The sequence below is a fragment of the Aulonocara sp. 'chitande type north' Nkhata Bay genome, linkage group LG3 (assembly GCF_057382095.1).
Source record: "Aulonocara sp. 'chitande type north' Nkhata Bay isolate Kocher_YH1m ecotype deep benthic linkage group LG3, A_spYH_male_GT1.1, whole genome shotgun sequence".
NCBI classification, from domain to species: Eukaryota; Metazoa; Chordata; class Actinopteri; order Cichliformes; family Cichlidae; genus Aulonocara; species Aulonocara sp. 'chitande type north' Nkhata Bay.
In genome coordinates this window covers 14,209,444-14,230,128 of record NC_141346.1, presented here as the reverse complement: position 1 = coordinate 14,230,128, position 20,685 = coordinate 14,209,444, and the positions used below count along the sequence as shown (strand labels likewise).

The window sequence follows — 20,685 nt, the reverse complement described above, 5'->3', positions numbered from 1 at the left end:
GCAGGAGCAGGACAAAAAGCTAAACTAAGTGCGGCAGCTTTATTGCTGTAGCTTGAAAACTCAAGTCAGGCAAGGGGGGAAAAGCCTGAGTGAACGACACAACAAGGAATCGAGGGAAACTGAGGACATAAATGCACACAGGCTCAGGAGAGGATGGCCAACAAGTGGGACTCATTACAGAGTAAAGTGACACAGGAAGCAAAACTGATGCCGGATGAGAGATTATCAAAATGAAATGAATGAATGAAACTGGAATTAACAAACACAGAGACGAGGACAAAGACATGTGAACTTGACCCTGGGGCTAAGGATAGACAGACAGAAGACAAGTGGGATGACAATGGGACAAGAAGGGAGAAAACACAGGGAATACAAACATAAACCTAACCTGAGACAGGAAATGCAGAAAGACACTAACATTATGAGGAACCAAAGGACTAGAAGCAAAGATAAACTCAGAAGCACAAAGAAAAAAATATTATACTAAATAATACAAACTGAACATAAATCATCACTTTAATCCAGAAAAAGTCAAAACAAAAAACTAATTACTGGGTCAGACGACCATGACAACAATGCTTTTATATGTTTTTATTTATATGTTATTCAGCATGCCAACTAGTTATTCTTCATAACTACTTCCCTGAATCGGCAGTGGGTGATTTATGCACCTGCAGCTTTCCTCGCATGTGGTAGTCATTTCTCACGGTCAAGAAGAAGAGAGAGAGCCCACGGCCCTCATAGGAGTCGTCCTTGAATAACACCACTACTGTTAGTCAAACACGTTTATAATTTTGCTGCTTAGTAAATTAGTTGGACTCAAAATACAGAAGAAAGAGGAAGAGACATTATTACAATCAAAGGGATGTTTAATTTTGTGTAACTCCTCCTGTGTAACTTATGAAATTACACAGATTCTGTATTTTTTTAACTAAATTAGAAGAAATATTTTTTTCTACCAATTTAAATATATTTGGTATTCATTCAGGTGTTGGGGGGGGGGGGGGGGGTTTCGGGAGAAATATCACACTGTGGATGTGGAGGTGAGGATGACTGAGTTGTGTGACGTTTTTCTCTAAGATGCCTTCAGTTACAGGTAATTTTCAGAGTGGATTTCTGGTTAATCCTTCACTCGGTCATGTAAACAGTTTGGTGCTTTCCCCTAACTAAAATGCATTTCCACTTTTAGAATTGGATTTCAGTTAAAAACTGGACCCACACAGGTGGGGAGCTGTAAACAGGAAGCAGCTTTAAATGTAAGTGAGTCTATATTTGTCGGCAGATTCATAAGAAGTCATGAAAATAAGCGTTGTGTGTTGGCTCTCTGCCCAGACTGTAAATGTGTGTGTGTGTGTGTGTGTGTGTGTACACGCCTACTTCCAACTAAAACCACACGACACACCCACAAACTCAGTGACTTGGAGAGCGGTACAGTGCAGCTGTGAACACACACTACAGGACAGACGGGTAAACGGATGAGCCTGTGACGAGATGAGCGGTGAGTGAAAATGTTCAGTTAATTAATGGAGAAAATAAAAAGCTGGAAGCAGCGAAGGGTTAAAGAAACTCTTTACCCAACAGGCTCAGATTGTGCTTTTCCTTCACAGCCTTACATGGACTGCAGTAGCGTTAGAAACTGACGGCTCTGTGTTCTGTTTACTGACACATCAGCTGCTGTCTTTGAACTTCTGCCTTTAATTTTAACTGGATCAGGTGGAAACCTGTGTCATCTCTGTGTCTTAAGTTTGTACTTTATGTTTTTAAGACATTAAAGAAATGACAGAAAAATGTAAACTGGAGCTCAAAGATGTAAAATAAGAAGAAGAAGAAGAAGGAAAATAACTGTGAAAAAAACTTTTCTATAAGAAGAAACCTTTGAAATGTAGTAAGTCTCTGTGATTTGAAAACCTCCTTTCTCCTTGTCATTACGGTTAAACAGAGCTTAAGCTTTTGAACAATGAGTGATGCTGAGGTAGGTGAACCTGATCTGAAATCCTCAGGTGCAGCTATGTGAAACTTGATGCGACAGAGAATAAACGGGAAATAAAGCAACATCAAACATAGAGTGCTTCCAGATGGGCTCTTTCGTAATATTGAAAAAGTGGCATCCTGGATCCATTAGAGGGGCCGTAAAGGTGGGCAAGGTTTAAAAAAGCATTTTATAGTCTAAAAAAAATAACTCAGCACCTACAGACAAGCAAACAGAAGAGCCAAAGGACTTCAGGGAGATGCTAAATAACCTGAAGGAGACACAAAACGACCACATGAAATACTACAACGAGGTTTTATGTGACTGCAAACTCAAAGCGACGACAGTGAGAAACACAACAGGTTGAAAGCAGCCAGGAGACAATAAAATCATAACATGGCGGGATCACAGAGCTGTGTTCTTAATCACAAATCACTGCTTTTTTACTATTGAATAAGGTTTGCTAAAAAGGGTAAAAATACGCTATAAAAATAAGACACAATAAAACATGTTTGCCTAAAAATGTCTTCATTATTAAACAAGTTGTAATGAAAATATTTACTCCACTGCTCTCCAACCTGGTTGTGAAAACAAGTCTGGGTGTATGGGAACCTGTGGGTGCGGTTGAATATTCAGTCTTGCTTGGGAAGTTTCCCAGCTAAGACAAGTGGCCTGTTATTAGTTGGGTGGCAGCCATAATGAGATCTGTTTGAATTGTCCCAATACCACAGAAAGGTGCTTCAGTGCTTATGTCATCCTTCAGCAGAGGAAACACTGCTTCATCCTTTTTGACGGAACAGGAGGCAACTGCATCCTATGATTCATAGCTGTGCACCATTTTTTTTAATGATTGCATGTATATTAGTAATAAGTTTTGTGCTGTAACCTGTAGATCAGTTTAGAATTTTTGACAACAACTGAAAATCATACTGCATGAAGAATGTAGATCGTATATAAGCTCTCTAAATTATTACGACTTTAATAAAGTGGAAAAAAAAATTTAAATTGATTCATGTTTACTTCAGGTATGCTGGGATAAGTGATGGATGGTGAGAATTTTTCATCAGCCATAAAAACCTCAAACAAAGAGCAGCAAAAAAATCAATAATTTAACGGTTATTTGTTTCTTTGTTTCTAAAACTCCAGCCTTTATAATGAACTGATCTTTTTCACTGGTTTTACTCATTTATACAACCCAATTAAAACAGCTGGGGTGAGATGAACATTTTGTACTCCATGTGGAAGAGAGCTGGAGATTAATAATAAGTAATATAAAAGTATATAATAATATATAATAATAATAATTAAATACACAGTGAGTGAAAAAGAAACACTGACTGTATCATATCACAGTGTGAGAGCGAAGTGCTCTAATAGGGTGATATGGTACTACAAGGTCATTAAGATAAGATGGGGCCTGATTATTTAAGACCTTGTATGTGAGGAGCAGGATTTTGAATTCAATTCTGGATTTAACAGGAAGCCAATGAAGGGAAGCCAAAACAGGAGAAATCTGCTCTCTCTTTCTAGTCCCTGTCAGGACTCTTGCTGCAGCATTTTGGATCAGCTGAAGGCTTTTCAGCGAGTTTTTAGGACATCCTGATAATAATGAATTACAGTCGTCCAGCCTGGAAGTAATAAATGCATGAACTAGTTTTTAGCGTCACTCTGGGATATTCACAAAAAGTTAATTCAGTGTCTTATATATAAATTATATAAAAATATACTGTTCAGCTGAGACTGGAGAAATAACTTGGATGAGTGGCAAAGCATTTCTCCCACTGAAAAACCTACATCCAGATGAACAAAATCTCTTTACCTATATGATTGAGCATGCATCAAGGCATCTGAGACAGGGTGTTTCTAATTTTAGAGACACAAGAAAGCAGTCATCCATTTCTGTTTAAAACCAGTTAAGCCTCAAATGGCTTGCTGAGCTTCCTGCTTGAAAATGACATGCACAAAATGAATAGAGTATTTCTCTGCAACAACAAACTCTGTGTAAACAGTCTTGGCATAAAAATGAAGCTAACACTTGTGAAATTTCATCAGAAGTGTAAATATTAAGATGAGATGAAATTTTACTTTGTTACTGAACTTAGAATACAAAAAAAGTAAGTAAATTTTTTCCTTGGCTAAACTTTTTTTTTTAGCATATAATATTAGCCTACATTATTGGTACATGCTTTAGTTCACATTTTAATACAAGAATTCAATAATCAACATAGAAACATAATCTGTCCAAAGATTTATGCTAGCAGAAAGTTAGCGGCCATCCAGGTCTTTATGTCTTTAAGACATTCCTGCAGTTTAACTAATTGGTGTGTGTTATCTGGCTTCATGGACAGATAGAGCTGGGTGTCATCAGCATAGCAGTGAAAATGTATGCTATGTCTTCTAATGATGCTGCCTAAGGGAAGCATGTTATCATCAGATACAGAATGACCACACAACAAAAACATTTGAGGGAGCAACTGCAGAGCTTTACAAGTAACAGAGATAATTTTACTGTTGTTTTGTTGTTGTTGTTGTTGTTGTTGTTCTTTTTTTGTTTTTTAGCAGAGTGCAAATGAAAGCAACTGTGAGACCTTCTATCTGTAGCCAGTCACTGTGGGCCAAATGCAGTAAACTATTTTCCAAAGAGTCAAAGTTTGCAGCAGCCAGGCCGAGCAGTGCTCCAGTATTTGTATTCAGTGGATTAAATATATATGGGGAGATCAAAAGTAAACAATGTTCAGAGTTGATGCTGAGAAGAGAAAAGTCAGAGGACAAACTGTTTCATTGTTTAGGTGCTAAATGATGCTGAAGTAATGAAAACTAAACTGTATGTAAATTATAGATATTTCACAGACACAGAGAACAGAGTGAGTGGGAAACACCAACGCTTACTTTAGCGGAGGTTTTTTTTATTCAAACCAATGCTATGTGCATGCTTTGGAAAGGATTGCTGGCTTTTAACCTTTATTATAAATGTGTCAGTTTATATTTAATGGTTTTTTGCAAAGCTCATATAAAAACGATGTACTTGTCTTTTGATGAAAGGTCATAAGTACGTTAGCTGCCAGCTCTGTTAGCATGTTCACTTAGAATGTTACATCCATAAAGTCTGCAGATAATATGGATGTGAGGTTGAAATTTTAATGATAAATTCCATCTAAATACAACAGGCGAGTGAATGCTTCTCTGTTGACTTTCATTGAAGTTATAAAATAAGATCACAGCTTTTAAATCCTGAGGTCTCTACATTGGCCTTAATTTCTTCTCATTCATTCTCGCATTTAACATCAAAACACTTGATTGGAATTATTAATCTTTTTAAAGACTTTATATTGACTCTCATCCATTTTCAGCCCCAAAACACAAAACCACTCATTTTCATTCAACATAACCTCTTAGCACCAAAATTATCAATGAAATCTCTATTTGTATGAGATCTCTGCATGAGTTTTAAGGTATAACATCTGAAGCTTTCTGAAACTATGCGTGTTTAGCATGTGGCTAAAGGGCAATTGTTGGGTTTCAGTTTTATTTGAGATGAATAAAATCTTTAGTTTTTTACTGATAGAATAATTCCTTAGAAAGCTGTAGACATATCAGTAAAAAAGAATTTGTGGGGGCAGCTCGAGACACGATAACTGGCGCCTGATAACGGTCATGGCCACCTCTTAGCTCAGTACCTGCAAAACAAGCAGCTTGTCCCCTCCAGTTTTAACTGATTAGATAGATGCACATTCTCTACCTGCTACTTTCATTTTTAAAAAAGCATAACTCAAACTGTTGTTGTTCATCTTTTTATATATATTGTCAAAGCTGCTGGCTTTTACTCTAAAAGCATACTAAAGTTCACCAAGACACAGGTCTGTCTTAGCCAAGTAGAGCTTTTCTGTTTTGTCCAAACCTCAAAAGGGATTAACTGTTTTTTTTAGTGGACATTGTAGGCTTTCTCGCACAGTTAACCCTGCATGTGTAAGTCAGTTATTCTCCACCTCAACACATGTTAGCCTGCAACATTCTTCTTTTCCATTGGTATTTTCTTGAATGTAGTCACTGATCGTTAAAGTGCTGCTTGTTTCTGTTTTTGTGGACACACCTTAAAAGGCTGGTGTAAATGCAGTGCAAAATGCAAAGGTTATATTGCAGTAGGGAAATGCTCTGGGAAACCTTCATCTTTTTTACTTTTCATGAGAGAGGTTTTATTATAAACTCCAGAACATGTTTCAGCTCTATAAGGCTACAAAGTCACACATTCACCCCATCATAAGCAGATCTCTGCCAAACTTTGAGTTAAATTTAAAAGGATGAAATATAATCGTTTATGCCGCCTCCTCACAAACAGTGGATTTCATAAGCTATTTAAGTCCATGATTATCATTTTGCATTCAACAATTTACATTTCATGAGATAAGCATCCAGCTGGACAGCCTGAATTCAAATATAGAGTGCAGGAACAAACAGCGCTTTTCTCACCTGCTGGACCTATTAATAAAAGCAGCTTTATTTAAAACAGGCTGGCTGTTTTGGTTTTGTATACCTCATATGGATGCACAAGAGTGAACAGTTTCCTGGTTGTGCCTTTTTTGTTTAGGCTCATTCAGACATCTCAGCTCTTATCACAAAATTATCTTCAGTTGATTGGCATCTGCAGTCTGACCCAAACTTCACCCATGTGCTTTAGCCCTGAGATAACAGCTGCACGAGGAGGAAATAAAGCAGTATTTTCCTTTTAGCTGAATTTTAATAGAAGCAAACATTAGACTAAAAAGTCCCTCTTCTGTGACCTGAAACTTAAAGGTAAAAGAAATGCATAATGTCCCCATCACCAAAGTGTTACTAACTAATTGTTTCTATTAACCAAAGCTTTTGCTCTGAGGGCTGCTGACTAAAAGCGAACCAAATATTGTTTTTGTTCATTTACAGAGCCACTAAATATTTATCCTGCATAAAAGGAGACTGTACATAAGCCCCCTCCTTCTGAATTTTTGGAGTCTCATTATTAGCATTTTGCCACAACAATATTAGTGTTGTGAAGCTGGATTTGAACCTATTTCGATAAGATATTACATACCAGCTAAAACAAACTAGCTTAGTTAGCTAAAAATGGGTATTCCAGTATTTAGCCACATCCTGTCCATTACCATCAAGCTTGACAACAATACTAATTTAAATAGCGTTTCCAAAGAAAAAAAAACTTTATTCAGTTCTACAATCTTTTAAAGACACTTAGCTGGGCCTCAGTCATGCTGAGCTTTGCCCTGTTATTTTAATACACTAATGGTATGTATAACACTTCTGATATATTTTGTATTAAATGGTGCGTTAAAAATTTAATTCTATTGAGATTACAGATGATTGTAATCTCAACATTCACATTTCTGACACAAAAAATCATCTTCTACTAAAAATATTTGTGTGTTTCACCAGCACGACAGATGAGCATGACTGTTGCCACGAACAACAACACTGCAAAGTCCCACTTGGCATGCTTCCACGAAGATGATGCCTTCAAGTACAGCGCGTACAGATACACATATCTGCTCGTGTTCCCTGTGGCGTTTATCTGCAACATCGGGGCGCTGGCAGTGTTCTTCAGGCAGAGCAGCCGCAGGTCAGGACACGCAAACACAGAAACATGTGCCTCTCTTTTCTTGGTTCTATGCATTGACTTATATTCAATTTACTTTATTCATATATGTTTTAATGTATTTCATATATATATATATATATATATATATATATATATATATATATACATATATATATATATATATATATATATATATATATATATATATATATATATATATATATATATATATATATATATATATTAGGGGTGCAACGATACACAAAATTCACGGTTCGGTTCGGTTCGATACTTTGGTGTCACGGTTCGATATTTTTTCGATACAAAAAAAATGTTCATGCATTTTTAATTTGTCATTTATTAAAATTATAAATATATATTTTAACTCAAAAGTACAGTTTTTAAATTTAACCCTAACCCTTGTGCATGTTTTTTATTTTGACAGCGAATGCACACCTGCGGACCACTTATGTGCAGCCCTGGTTATTTAGCTCGTCATATTGCAGCCACAGAAATTATTTTGTCCATGAAACCATAAAGCTGCACTTTCTTTTTGCCTTATAGTCTCATTTGTCATAACTTCTCCGTTTTGTGGTAAGCTTTTCTTTGGCTGTCACTTCTTCACCCTGACCTGTCTTATTTGGCTCAGCAGAACTGAAATGCTTTTACACACGCACTCACATAAGCTCAGCGATTCTCTGCGCGATCAACCTCTCACATGTTTAAGCTGCGGGAGATTTCACTTGTCATGTTTCCATAGTAAGCTAACGATTAATAAGACGATGTCAGAGGAATTGGTGCACAAATTATCATCACTCACAGATCAGTGCTGTCGCTCTCTATACACAGTTCGCACGATTGCAAAGTGAAAGCAAAAAAACAAGCGCAAATTCAAACGCGACTTCAATATGTCACATATTGACAGTGGCTCACCGATGCCAATGACATAATTACCCAGCTACATTTCTGAAAGAATGCAAAAGCATTGACATATATTTTTCCTACAATAGCCCGACGGGCAGGGAAGAGATAGATTTTGGTAGCCCGACTGAAAAAAATCGCTAGCTCCGGGACGTCGGGCTAGCGATATTGCGAGCCCTGTATCTGATTGAGGAATCACTCATCTTTGGAAAAGAGAGTTTATTACAGAGAAATGTCTCTTTCCAAAATAAAAGCTATACTATCCGCTTCTTCTGGGCTATATTCTCAGCAGCATAAGGAGAATCATGTGCTAACAGCTGTCTAAATGACTCGGCTAAAGTTAGTAGCATGCTTGCTTTTTTTTGTCTTTGCATTAGGATGATGTCGGCGTAAATGTGCAGTCATATTCGTTGTGTTCCCACTAGTGCTTTCAGGTTAATCTCGTTGAAATGACCTTAACGCCACAACACGGCAAATCTCCGTTAACGAGCTACCGCCGATCGCTCCGTGCATGGGGCTAGACGGCCAACACGTTAACGAGCTAACTGCGCTAACACACTAGTTCACACCAATGTAATTGAGCATTGCATGGCACATCCAACATACTGTTTTACTTTAGTCCATGACTCACTTACCTTCAGGGTCATAAGTCACATGAAAACCAAAATAATTCCAAACGCCAGATCTGAATGAGGTTCAACTTGCCTGTTGCAAGGAGAGCTTAACTTCTGTCTTGCTAGCTTGCCCTGCGCTCTTCCTTCTGACTATGCTGTCTGTGTTGAGCGCTCAGTGGATCTGCGCTCGACAGTGCAGCCTAGGCGGAGTAGTCGAACACAGATTCACTGAGCGCTCAACACAGACAGCATCGTCAGAAGGAAAGTTGATAAAATAAATTACAAATGTTGTATTGTTCGATACATATGCGTACCGAACCGAAAGCACTGTATCGAACGGTTCAATATCGATATGAATATCGTTGCACCCCTAAGATATATATATATATTACATAATTGTTACTATGCAAACCCACAAACACACATCAAGTTTCTCCTGTTCTCATTGTTTACCATTACAATAGGCAATTAGCAAACAAAAAGCATGTCTCTATCTCCTGAGTACTCTGAGATTATTGTAATTTGTTCTCATTATATAAAACTACTATGAACATCCCTGTGGTGAGGTGTGCGCACACCCAAATACAAATCCCAGAGGCCAACTTAAACATAAAAAAATCCCTTTACTGGGGTGTTACAGGCCATCTGGAAGGCAGTAAATAATCATACATCTAGGGGGGGCTCATACTAGGGAGCGCAACAAGTATGCAAAAAAATAGATGCAAATTGAGGCTCTAATAGACACACAAGTTAAACAGGGAAAGAACAGCTAGGTGGGGAGGTGGATAGGACCATCGTCTCACAGCAGAAGACCAGGATTTGAATCTAGTGTGGGGCCTTCCTGGCATGTTTTCTATCTGGTTATGTTCCCCAGTCCAATTGCATGCATGGGGTTAGTTTAACTGGTTATTGTCTCGGTGTTGTTAAGATTCAAAAATTGAGGAAGGGTACAAGAGGTGATCGAAAAATAACCACACTGGTCCGGCCGGGTGAAGTCAAACGAAGATTTTAATTCACACGTGGGAAGATCACTGGAAACAGCAATTGATCTTCAACTTACTCAAAGCATTAAACAGATATTTATACCGTCAGGGCTTAAATTTAATGACGCCCCTTCAACGTCACAGATACATTTTATACATAGATCAAATCAAAACCACAACGACTTTTGACACCGTTTAAAAGAACATCGTCTTCCATCTTCATAACAGGTGCATCCTGTCACTGCCGGATGCTCGCTTGTCATCTTGACACCTCAGCAGCAGTTCTGCGACAAACTTTTTGTTCATCCCCACAGTGTCTTAGCCCTGCAGTAGATTGACAACCAGTCCAGGCTGTAACAGGTCTGATGCACTATGACAGCAGGGATAGGCTCCAGCCCAACCACAACCCTTAGTCTGACAAGTGGAAGAAAATGGATGAATGAGTAATCAGGGACAGTGAAAATACCAAGTTGACAGTTGAAACTAAGACATTAACAAAAGAAGTAAAAGTAATAAGCACCAAAAGACCTCTAAGATAATAAACAAAAAAATCAACATAAAGAGGATCATTTCAAAGATGAAGACATCCAATGAGATCTGAGAAAACATTAAGGAGGTTAGGCTAACTGGTAGTCTCAACACTAAAGAAAACCACACTGTAGCAGAACCAGTTCTTGCTAGAAAAGTAGCAATGACTAATAGTCTGGACCGTAAACAGAAACTGGAAATGATAAGTGCAACCATAATACGTTTACATTAAATATAAACTTAGAAGTTCCCACAGAAAACTGAAAATAACCCCACAGATCCCCACAGGCTGCGACACTATGACTTACAGCCATCGTCAGAGCGTTGTGTCAAAGGGGGTAAACAAGAATCAAAGGTTCTTCTCCACTGACATCCATCCAACTCCAGTCTTCATATTCAAAACACACAAACATGTGTCTGTAACTGAGATCTAAGCGTCGGCTGTAATCCGCTGAGGCCATTGTTGCTGTTTATCATTAAAAGAAGTAAATATTTCTGTTATCTGCACTTTTGCTCTGAGTTCAACTTTTTTTCACCCAGCAACATCAGAAAACTCAAGCATGCTTATCTTTGAGGACTTCAGTGACTTTCATCAACTGCTAAAATTTTAAAACATGAGAATTTTACTGTTTAGTATTAAAATATTTTGTATTTATTCAGAGCAGAGTATAGAGGTCTGATACTGGCATTGGGAGACGGTTGCAGTTCCAGCCAATCCCAGAGGAGCACTTTGGTGTCGTACAGTGAACCATTGTCTAAAAACCCCAAGAATCTGAACCAGAAAGACGTCCTTTTTTATCTAATGATTCATTTCAGGAGCTTGAAGTTCTTTTTCCTCGATGTTGGCGGAGGACTTTCTGTTTACTCCTGCTGCTGTTTAACTGATGGGCTTTCATTTTTTTTATGGATGTGGAAGAATGTCGTTGAACTTTCACGGCTTGATGGTATGTGGGTGGTTCTTTGTCTCGTACTGCTCAGCAGTGCGTTGAAGAAAAACACGTTTTTTGTCAACAGGTTTATTCCTATTTCACAGTACTGAAATATTTCACACAGCAGCTTTTGCTTTTTAAACAAAGATACACCAGTAATAAAGTAAGCTTAAACCTGTAGTTCCTGTTTCATTACATCAGAATTCCAAGTGCAGAAAACAAACTGGTGGCTTTAATAACAACGACATACTGGAACTGGCATTTTTCCATTATTTTATGGGCAAACGTGATGAGTTTGTTTTTCCAGCTCGCATCAGGTTTACTGTAAGGTAACCAACCTGCTGCTCTTCTTCTAACAACTCACTGCATGTGCTTTTTCACATCCCTCAATTTCTCATGCAGATCCTCTCTCGACAAAGGGTCCAAGCAAGACAGATATTTACATATTTTCATATTATATTGTTACAGCTCTGCTCACAAGCTGCAGCAAGTAAAGGGACCTTCTTTATTTGAAAATAATTAATCATTCAGATTTAAAACAAAACAGCAGATGGCAGAGAGCAAGAAGTGTTGCCTTCATCCACACTTGATATATTATGTAGACAGTTAACAATTAAACCCAGGCAACACCCGGAGAAACTTGCACTGCCACTGCATGACCAACTTCTAGAGCAGAGCTGTGCATGCTAGTGTAACAGAGAAACACCAATAAGTTCCTATAAATACTTCATCATAAAATAAAATAATGAATGAAATGAACAAACGAAGCCCATATGTTGCAACGCTGCAATACTTCATCGGTAACATCATGTTGGACCTTGATAGACTTTTATTGAATCCTTGTGTGGTGTTCAGGTCTGTTGGACCTGTTTTCATAGTTTATCAAAAGAAAAGTATCCAATTATTTATTATTTGAAACTCTGATTTCTTTCTTTTGAATTATTTCTTACATAAATAACACATTCATGTTATACTTCAGGTGCTTGGGTCTTTGTGTATATGTGTGCTGTGTCTTTCTACTCCAGCCTTTCCTACACACAGTTGCAGTACCGTTACATTTCCTTGCATTAAATTTATTGCTCCCACATCCATACACATTTCCTCTGGTACACAACGGACAAGAATTCCTTGTGTGGATGTGCAGGGGCGTAATTTCCAGGGTGGTATATATATAACCCCCCCCCCCCCCAATAAAATTATGAACTATCTTGCATAAATAGGCTCTTGATTGTCTTTACTGATTTCAGGTATTACCAGCAAAATAGCATGTTTTACCCAGATTTATTTATTTATTTATACAGTGATCTTGACACCCCCCCCAATTTTCAGCACAAAGTTACGCCGGTGTAGTTGTGTATCGCTCAAGATGGGGTAAAGATTCCCCGCTCAAGAGGGAAGATGATGAAGAGCTTCAGAGCATGAGACCTTTTGACTTCACCAGAAAAGATCTAAATCTCTAAAAAGTTAAAGAGTTATTAATATCTAACAGTCTGTGATTGGGCTTCCCTGACCCGTGTCAGCGTGCATGCTGTACTGAAGGCCGACCTCATATGACTGCGTGAAATGTCTGTTTACTTTTTGTTCATTTCGTGCTCGTGGGGTTAATTTGCTTATCAAATTGCATACAAATTAGGGGCAATATTATGGCTACCAGCTTGTTTATGCACCATGCAAACTTGATCTCATGATAAGATCCAAACTTGGGATAACCGTCACGCTCTGTAATTATGTGCAGGTGCGTTCACAATAAGAGTTTTATGTAGTTAACAGTGACCTCCATGCAGCCTTGCTGTGCCTGTGACTGACACCTGACATATGTGAGTGATGAAGCCCACATAAAGGCTCAGATCTCACCAACAAGGTCATTATGCAATGTGTGAAACTTTACAGAGTCACAATAAACACAAAGATATCAGTAAAATACATGTGTCTGCTGGTGAGATCAGCCTGGAGTCTCAGTGGATTATGATGTTTGTGAGCAATGCTGTGATCTGTAAGGAGTAGGGAACAGGTGGAGGAGAGCCTGGAGAGGTGGAGGCATGCTTCAGAGAGAAAATGACTGAAGGTCAGACAGAATACATGTGAGTGAATGAGACAGGTGGAAATGTGAAGATGCAAGGAGTAAAGATACCAAATCAACCAAAGCAACAGCAAGAGTGCAGTCAGGGTGGAGGGGGTGGAGATGAGTGTCAGGGGTGACATGTGACAGAAGGACAGCAGCAAGAGTGAAAGGGAAGGTTTATGAGATGGTAATGACCTACTGTCAGGGTTGGTTTGGAGACAGTGGCACTGACAGAAAGAAAGGAGGTAGCAAAGCGGAAGATGTTCACCTCTTCATTGGAAGAGAGCAGGATGGACAAGTTAGAAATAATGCATCAGACGAACAGCTGATTTACTCATTTCCCCTTAGAGAGCCCCTCTCCTGTTCTCTGTTAATCTACTGGCCTACAAAGCTGTGAGGTAACACACGCCTAGTTGCCTAAAACTGAACCTCTTATTAAAATCCACATTCGGTTGCTCTTCAGCTGTAAGTTCTTCAATAATTAAGTGAAAATGTCAAAAAACAAAACAAAAAATGACTTTTTTTGTCCCTTTAAGAGACTTTAAATCATCCATCTTTTTCCTTGTCCCCTCAGGAGGTCGGCCTCCTGTGTGATCATGATGAACCTCGCCATATCAGACGGCAGCTTCTCCCTGACCCTCCCGCTGCGATTGGCTTATTACTTTAATGAAGGGAAGTGGTTCTTCCCAGACTGGATGTGCCGACTGTGCGTCTTTGGCTTCTACGTCAACCTGTACACCAGGTAATTCACATTCACTGATCATCACATCCCTTTAGGGAGCATAATTAAGTTTATTTGTAGTCCCCCAAAATATGTGTGAAATCATTATGTTCAGAATATGAGTATATATAAAAGTAATAAAGTAAAATAAAAGTAAAAAACAATCAGTTAGTGACATCAAACAAACAAACAAAAGCAAGTATTGGAATTAAGCATTTGCATTATGGGGACGTTACGTCCTCAAACAGGATGAGTCCATGTGTAAGACCTCACATCACCAGCTATACCAGTAGACAAGCACACATACACACACTTAAAACAAACGACAGACATTTACTAAAATAACCCTCTTCCACCCATCAGCATCCTCTTCCTCACTCTGCTGAGCGTGCTGCGCTGGTTGGCTGTTGCTCAGCCGCTCCGTCACCGCTCTTTAGCTACGCCTGCTCGAACCTTATGGATCTGCCTGGGAGTCTGGGTGTTTGTGGGCGGATCCTCTGTGCCCTTCCTGTCCAATGGGGTTGTACATAGGTGAGACATCCCGCAACATGTTTTGTTTTCTTCTTTGTTTGTTTTCTTTTTTACGAGACAGAATCTAATAGTTTAACAAATACTTTATTTCATGATAATATCTATTAATTGTTTTTTTCATTAATTTTTTTAAATTGGATTTAAAAAAAATGTTTAGTGAAGGTTCATTTCAAATGTTTGGATTTGATATTATGACTTTTTTTTTTTTTTAATTTTACATATGTAGATCCTTTTCAGGTTTTAAATTAAGGGCTCAGGGCTGAAAAATGTTTATTGTGATAAAGCCAGTTGAAGGTGTTTTTCCTTTTTTGCATGTCGTTGTTCATTGGATTCACTGGACGTTTTAGAGAGATATAAAAAGTTGCGTCCATGTGGTTTTATCCTTGATTTGGCTTTAATGCTTTCGCACAAACTCAGGAGGAACCTTGTTGGAGTGTAATCAGATTAGCTGCTGACTGATCCCGTGCTTCCTGCTTTGTCTCATTTTTTTCAATGACAAAATTAACTCACTCTTGAACAAGTTGTACAAGGTCTGAAAACCTTTCCCTGACAAATGAAACCCCCCCAGGTGTTTTCATGTGTTACAGTTCTCTCTCACATGTGAAATGAATAAGAGAGCAGATTTAAGCACATCCCAAGGCCTTAAAACCATTAAACTGGTTTCCGTGTGGTTTATTAGTAGGCATTGTGTCTTGTGTTTGGATTTCCAGTTAAATTAACAGTGATTTCACGCCTGTGATCAGTTTGTGTATACTTATCATGATAAATTTCGCCTGATATTGTCACGGTTACTGGAAGAACTTAAACAAACAAGGAGGCAATGTTTAGCATTAACAACAGTACAGCAAACCTTCCTCACATATTTTCCAACTGAAAAAAACAACATTGTCATTAGTTACTATCTCTCCTCTGCACAGCCTTTTCATAGACTCTGGAAAAGACAGACTAAGCTTTCCTATCTGACAAGGGCTGAATATACAGAAGTGTTTTAAAATGCCTGCATTGTGCTGTCTGATAGCATCAGAGACTCAGAGCAAAAGAGCCTCACTCCATCTTCTTTTTATAATATGAATGCAAATAAATACAGATTCTTTTTGGATCATTAATCACATAAAACTGCTTTAGTAGAGCCCTAAATTATAAGTGTATAACTGGAAATGAACAAAATCGGCCCACTTTCCCTGACAGTGGTCTTTGTAAAATTGGTCCGAGGAGCAGGAAATGTATGTCTTCCTGTGTACAGGAAAACTAACAACTCTGTCCTGATGTTGAGGGGAGATGATAAAAGCATCAGGGAAATGTCTCCTCTGGGAGGTGATGATAGAACCGAGTCTTGCATGTTTTGGCCTACTGAGCAGAATTAAAGTTGTTTTTTGGCTCCATTTGTTATGGAGTTCTTGTCCACCTGAAGATGCAAGATTCCCAAATAAAACAACAGTCTCTTTAGACAAATGCCCCCCAAAAACTGACTGAAGATCTTTTTTATCTTTACAGTATTGTAGTATGTCATAAATTTCTAATCTGTAAAGTAAATTTGCCTTTGAAAAATAACTGAAAAAAGTATGAAGAAAAATTATTTAATCAGCATATTTACCAACTGTTGGTTCTCATCACTTGTCAGGCAGTCAGACCATTTCCCCAATACTGGAAACCTTAAGTCTTAGCACTATTTAAACGAGTGAAAATGTAAAAAAATACTTCTTTTTTTACCATCAGTGACGGCTGATGGCAAAAATTCTTTCTGGGGTGGGGGCAACATTGGGTCTGTCGACTTTTCATTCTTGTCTTTGACTGAGTGCCTTAAATATGTTGCAGTAAATAAACAATCAAATTTTACTTTTACCGTTTCAGCGCTTGAAGTTGCCATCCTCAGTCAAAAACTAGCTAATGAGTTAGTCCTTGTTCTTCTCCAGGACAAGAGTCCCTGTGCTGTGGCGATGTGTGAATGTGTGAATGATGCTAAATTGTCCAATCAAATTCTTAAACAAGGCAGATTTTTAAGGCAAGTGATCAAGGACACATAAACCAACTCCAGACTTCCATTTTGCGGCTTCCATGGAAGGAAGTCGATATATATGAACTTAATGCATAATCTAATGAAGTTTGACCACTACACACACAGTCAGCCTCAAATAGACACCTGAGCTATGGCTTTTTTTTCAGCCACTGCACACATGGTGTCAAATCAAATCAAATCAAATCACTTTTATTGTCACATCACATGTGCAGGTACATTGGTACAGCACATGTGAGTGAAATTCTTGTGTGCGAGCTTCACAAGCAACAGAGTTGTGCAAAATACAAGAATGGCTACATCTGGAACTAATAAATATATGTACAATATATAATAGTATATGCTAGTATATGTCACAGCTCTAAAAAGCTAGCTTAAGTGTCTAAGCAGTTTAACATTAAACAGCATCACAACACCAATATGCTTATTATTATTTTTAATGAGCAGAGTTGTAATACTTTATTTATTCATTGTCAAGCTTCCCTGCAGGACTCTTAACTTAACAGTTGAATGTTTCTAGTTCAATGGATGGTGGCTTATGTTGGAAATCTTTGTGCCAGTTTATAATTTTCTAACCATTTGTGAGGTGGTTCTGTTGGATTTCAACACATTAGCTTTATCTGGTAATTCTGAAATATATAAAAAAATATTGATATGCACTAACGCCTATAACACTGCACTGCCGTAGAGTGATTGAATAAATAAAGTTCAAAAAGGTGGCGGCTGGACTGTGGGGTTTTTATTTATGCCTTTCCTCCTGTCCTCTTGATTGTATTTGGAAACAGTCGGACATGCTGCAACATGCTCAAAAAAAACATGTTCAATACTCATGCCAATGTTAAAAGTCTGTGAAGGTTCTCAGTCATCCAGGTCATCGTAGTCAAAGGAGCTTGCAAAGAAATGTTAAAACAACAAAAACAAATATAGGTTATGGTGCTTCTAAAAGGTGCTTCCTTAAACCATAACATATGTCAAGCTAATCCAAAGTTAATAATCTACAAATTTAATAAAATGTCACAGAAACACAGCTGAATCTATTTAATTAATTTAATCAAACAGTTATGTAGGTATGATGGATAAAACATCATTTCTTTGCTTGTCTCGCTCTCTCTCAGGAACAATGCAACTCGCTGCTTTGAGCCAGAAACCCCAAAGTCCTGGTCGATTATCCTGGTGTTAAACTACGTGGCGGTGACTTTTGGTTTCCTCATACCTTTCCTCACCATCATCATCTGCTACAGCAAAATCATTCGACAGCTAACGGCCGACTCGAGCCCTAGCGGCACCAACCTGGCCAGCAAGAATCGCACTCGCAACCGGAGGCGCTCGGTGCATTTGGTCAGCATGGTGACAGCGACCTTCCTGCTCTGCTTTCTGCCCTATCACCTGGTCCGCTCGCTCCACCTGCACGCTGTGTGCAACCGCTGGAACTGCAACATCTTGCTGGCCCTGCAGCGAGGGGTGGTGGTGACCCTGTGTCTGGCAGCATCGAACAGCATGGTCAACCCGCTGCTGTATTACTACTCTACAAGGACGTTCAGGGAAAACATGAGGGAAGCCCACTCCTCACTGCTGTCCAGCAGAGGAGGGTCCATCAAAGCATCAAGCATGAAACGGAGGAACACCAGCTGAGGAGGCTGTCAAAGTGAGGCTGCTAACAATGTTCCTCATAAAAGCTTTGAGTTAGACTTTGTTTTATCTACTCCAGTGGAAATATAGATGACATTCCACTAAAGCTCTTCTTTCCTAATATGGAGTGAAAAGCCGGTGGAACTACATGACTGACCTTTTCACTAGGACTAAGAGTCCCTAAAGGGACAAACAGACCAAAAAGCTACCAGGAAGGACTTGAAGGACTGTGAGGAGTTGAGAATGGTTCATGAGTTTTAATGGACTCCTAAACCCTTCTCAAATGACTTTAATGGGTGGTTCTGAAGAGTTCTGGGGTCTTTGAGTTCAAGGGTTACCCAAGAGTCTGAGAGGTTGTGAAGTTTCAGGAGTTGTTGAGAAATTCATATCAGATTGATAAGAATAATTCTGTTCAAATGTTGCTTTTGCCAAACTGTAAAGTACTTCTAGACGCAAATCTTGCCACTCTTCACATTCCTCTGAGCACTTATTTCACCAGTTATTTTGAAGCAAATTCCGTTTTAATTTTAGTAAAGGTGGGTCCATAAAAACTGCATGTAAAACTCACCTGTCAGATCAGGTAAAATTCAGCTTCTTTCTTTTGATTTTCCTGTCGTGTGTTTGGTATAAAAACCAGAACATGGAAAAGTTGCAGAGTAAAAGCAGCCCCATTTCTTGCAGAGTAACAGCGCCCTCTTCAGGCTTTAGTGAAGTGTTTGGAGAAGTTACTGAGTCCTTTTCTTAATTATATGCAGCAGGAGACTGCAGACCATAATAAGCAACTCTGAGCAATTTTGACTTAGGGAGAGGCAATTAATTCGATTTTGATTTAAATTACGAGTTTGGGTTCATTTGATCATTTTCATTGGAACATTATTAGAATAAGATAACTGGCATGAATGCATTTATTTTTTCTTTGCGATATAAATCAAGTGGACCATTTTGCTTTCCAGTGGTGCATTTTTGTTCCCTGCTAAGCTCAGTCGCTTTTTAGTTCAGCTCTACAAATATCTCGTCTAGGGGTCTTGAACCCACAACTATTTTGGCAACGAGTAAACTCGATCAATTACAAAATTATCTTATACATTTTTCATGGAGAAAAATAGATAAGTTTATGAAGTCCATCACAGGCAACCAAAAGTCTGAAAATCTTTTTAATTACAGCAGCAGGTGAAATGTCAAGTTAAACACCACAAATGTAGCTTAAAAACAGGATATTATCATAGCAAGACTTGTTTGTGGCTATTTTGTGGGATTCCTTTGGTCTAGAATTGCTTAAAATATATTTTTTGATAATGAAGGTGAACCAGTGGAAAGATATATATATATATATATGGAGAGAGAGGGTTAAAAATGCACTTTTCATAAGTTTAATGAAAATCTATGGAAGGTTTCAAACTGTGAAACAGCTTATACTGAAACACTGTTGTTGATTACTTCTTCCACCTCTGACTTCATCTTTTTGAGGACTTTGGATGACATGATATGTACTAACACTGCGCTTTGTTCCCGAGTGTGAGATATTTGTGTCCGTGTGTCATTATTGTTGAAACATATGATGCTGTTTCCAGTAAAAAGTTGTTGTTTACATGTTTATTTATTTGCAAATAAAAACTTCAGGGACATTTCACATGAAATGGAAACATCTCCGTTCCCTCCTTTCCCCCAAATTCATCTTCCTGTTTATTTTCCACAGAACAGAATTTTTTTTCTTTGGATTTACTACATTATATATTTATTTATTATTGAAGGTCAAATATGATTGTCTCATCCCTGTAGGGGTCGCAGTGGGACCCTGTGTGCACTGAGCAGCAGTGAATGATGATGTGTTTATTTGATGAAAATACACTGGCCCTGAAGTTAAACAATAACGATAACGCACAATAAAATGTGTGCTCGCTTTCAGTTTTAAGGTTTTAGATATCAGAACATAATGCAAAGTCTGTTCATCACCTCAGATTAATAAAAACATCCATATTCCCCCATGTCCTTGTTTATTTAACACGAATTAAGCCAAAGCAGTGAAAACCTAAGCTTATGTAGGAATTGAGAAAAAAAAAGAGCTGCTAATCAAATGCAGTTGATTAACTGATGATCAGTAAGATGATGATCAGATAACCACCTGCATACAACCAGAGTCACAATATTTATTGTCATTGTACAAAAGCTAAAACCTAATTGTATCAAGTCCCACTGAGTG

The 20,685-nt window shown here is 38.3% G+C and overlaps 1 protein-coding gene across 1 annotated transcript; it reads left to right on the top strand.

Moving 5' to 3' along the window:
• Positions 1–1,428: 1,428 nt before the first annotated feature.
• On the top strand, positions 1,429–20,359 carry cysltr3 (cysteinyl leukotriene receptor 3). The gene is made up of 5 exons (XM_086286581.1): positions 1,429–1,498; positions 7,391–7,574; positions 14,165–14,332; positions 14,675–14,842; positions 17,972–20,359. The coding sequence occupies exons 1-5, from the start codon at positions 1,492–1,494 to the stop codon at positions 18,486–18,488; spliced, it is 1,044 nt and encodes a 347-aa protein (XP_086142707.1). The 5' UTR covers positions 1,429–1,491; the 3' UTR covers positions 18,489–20,359.
• Positions 20,360–20,685: the final 326 nt, after the last annotated feature.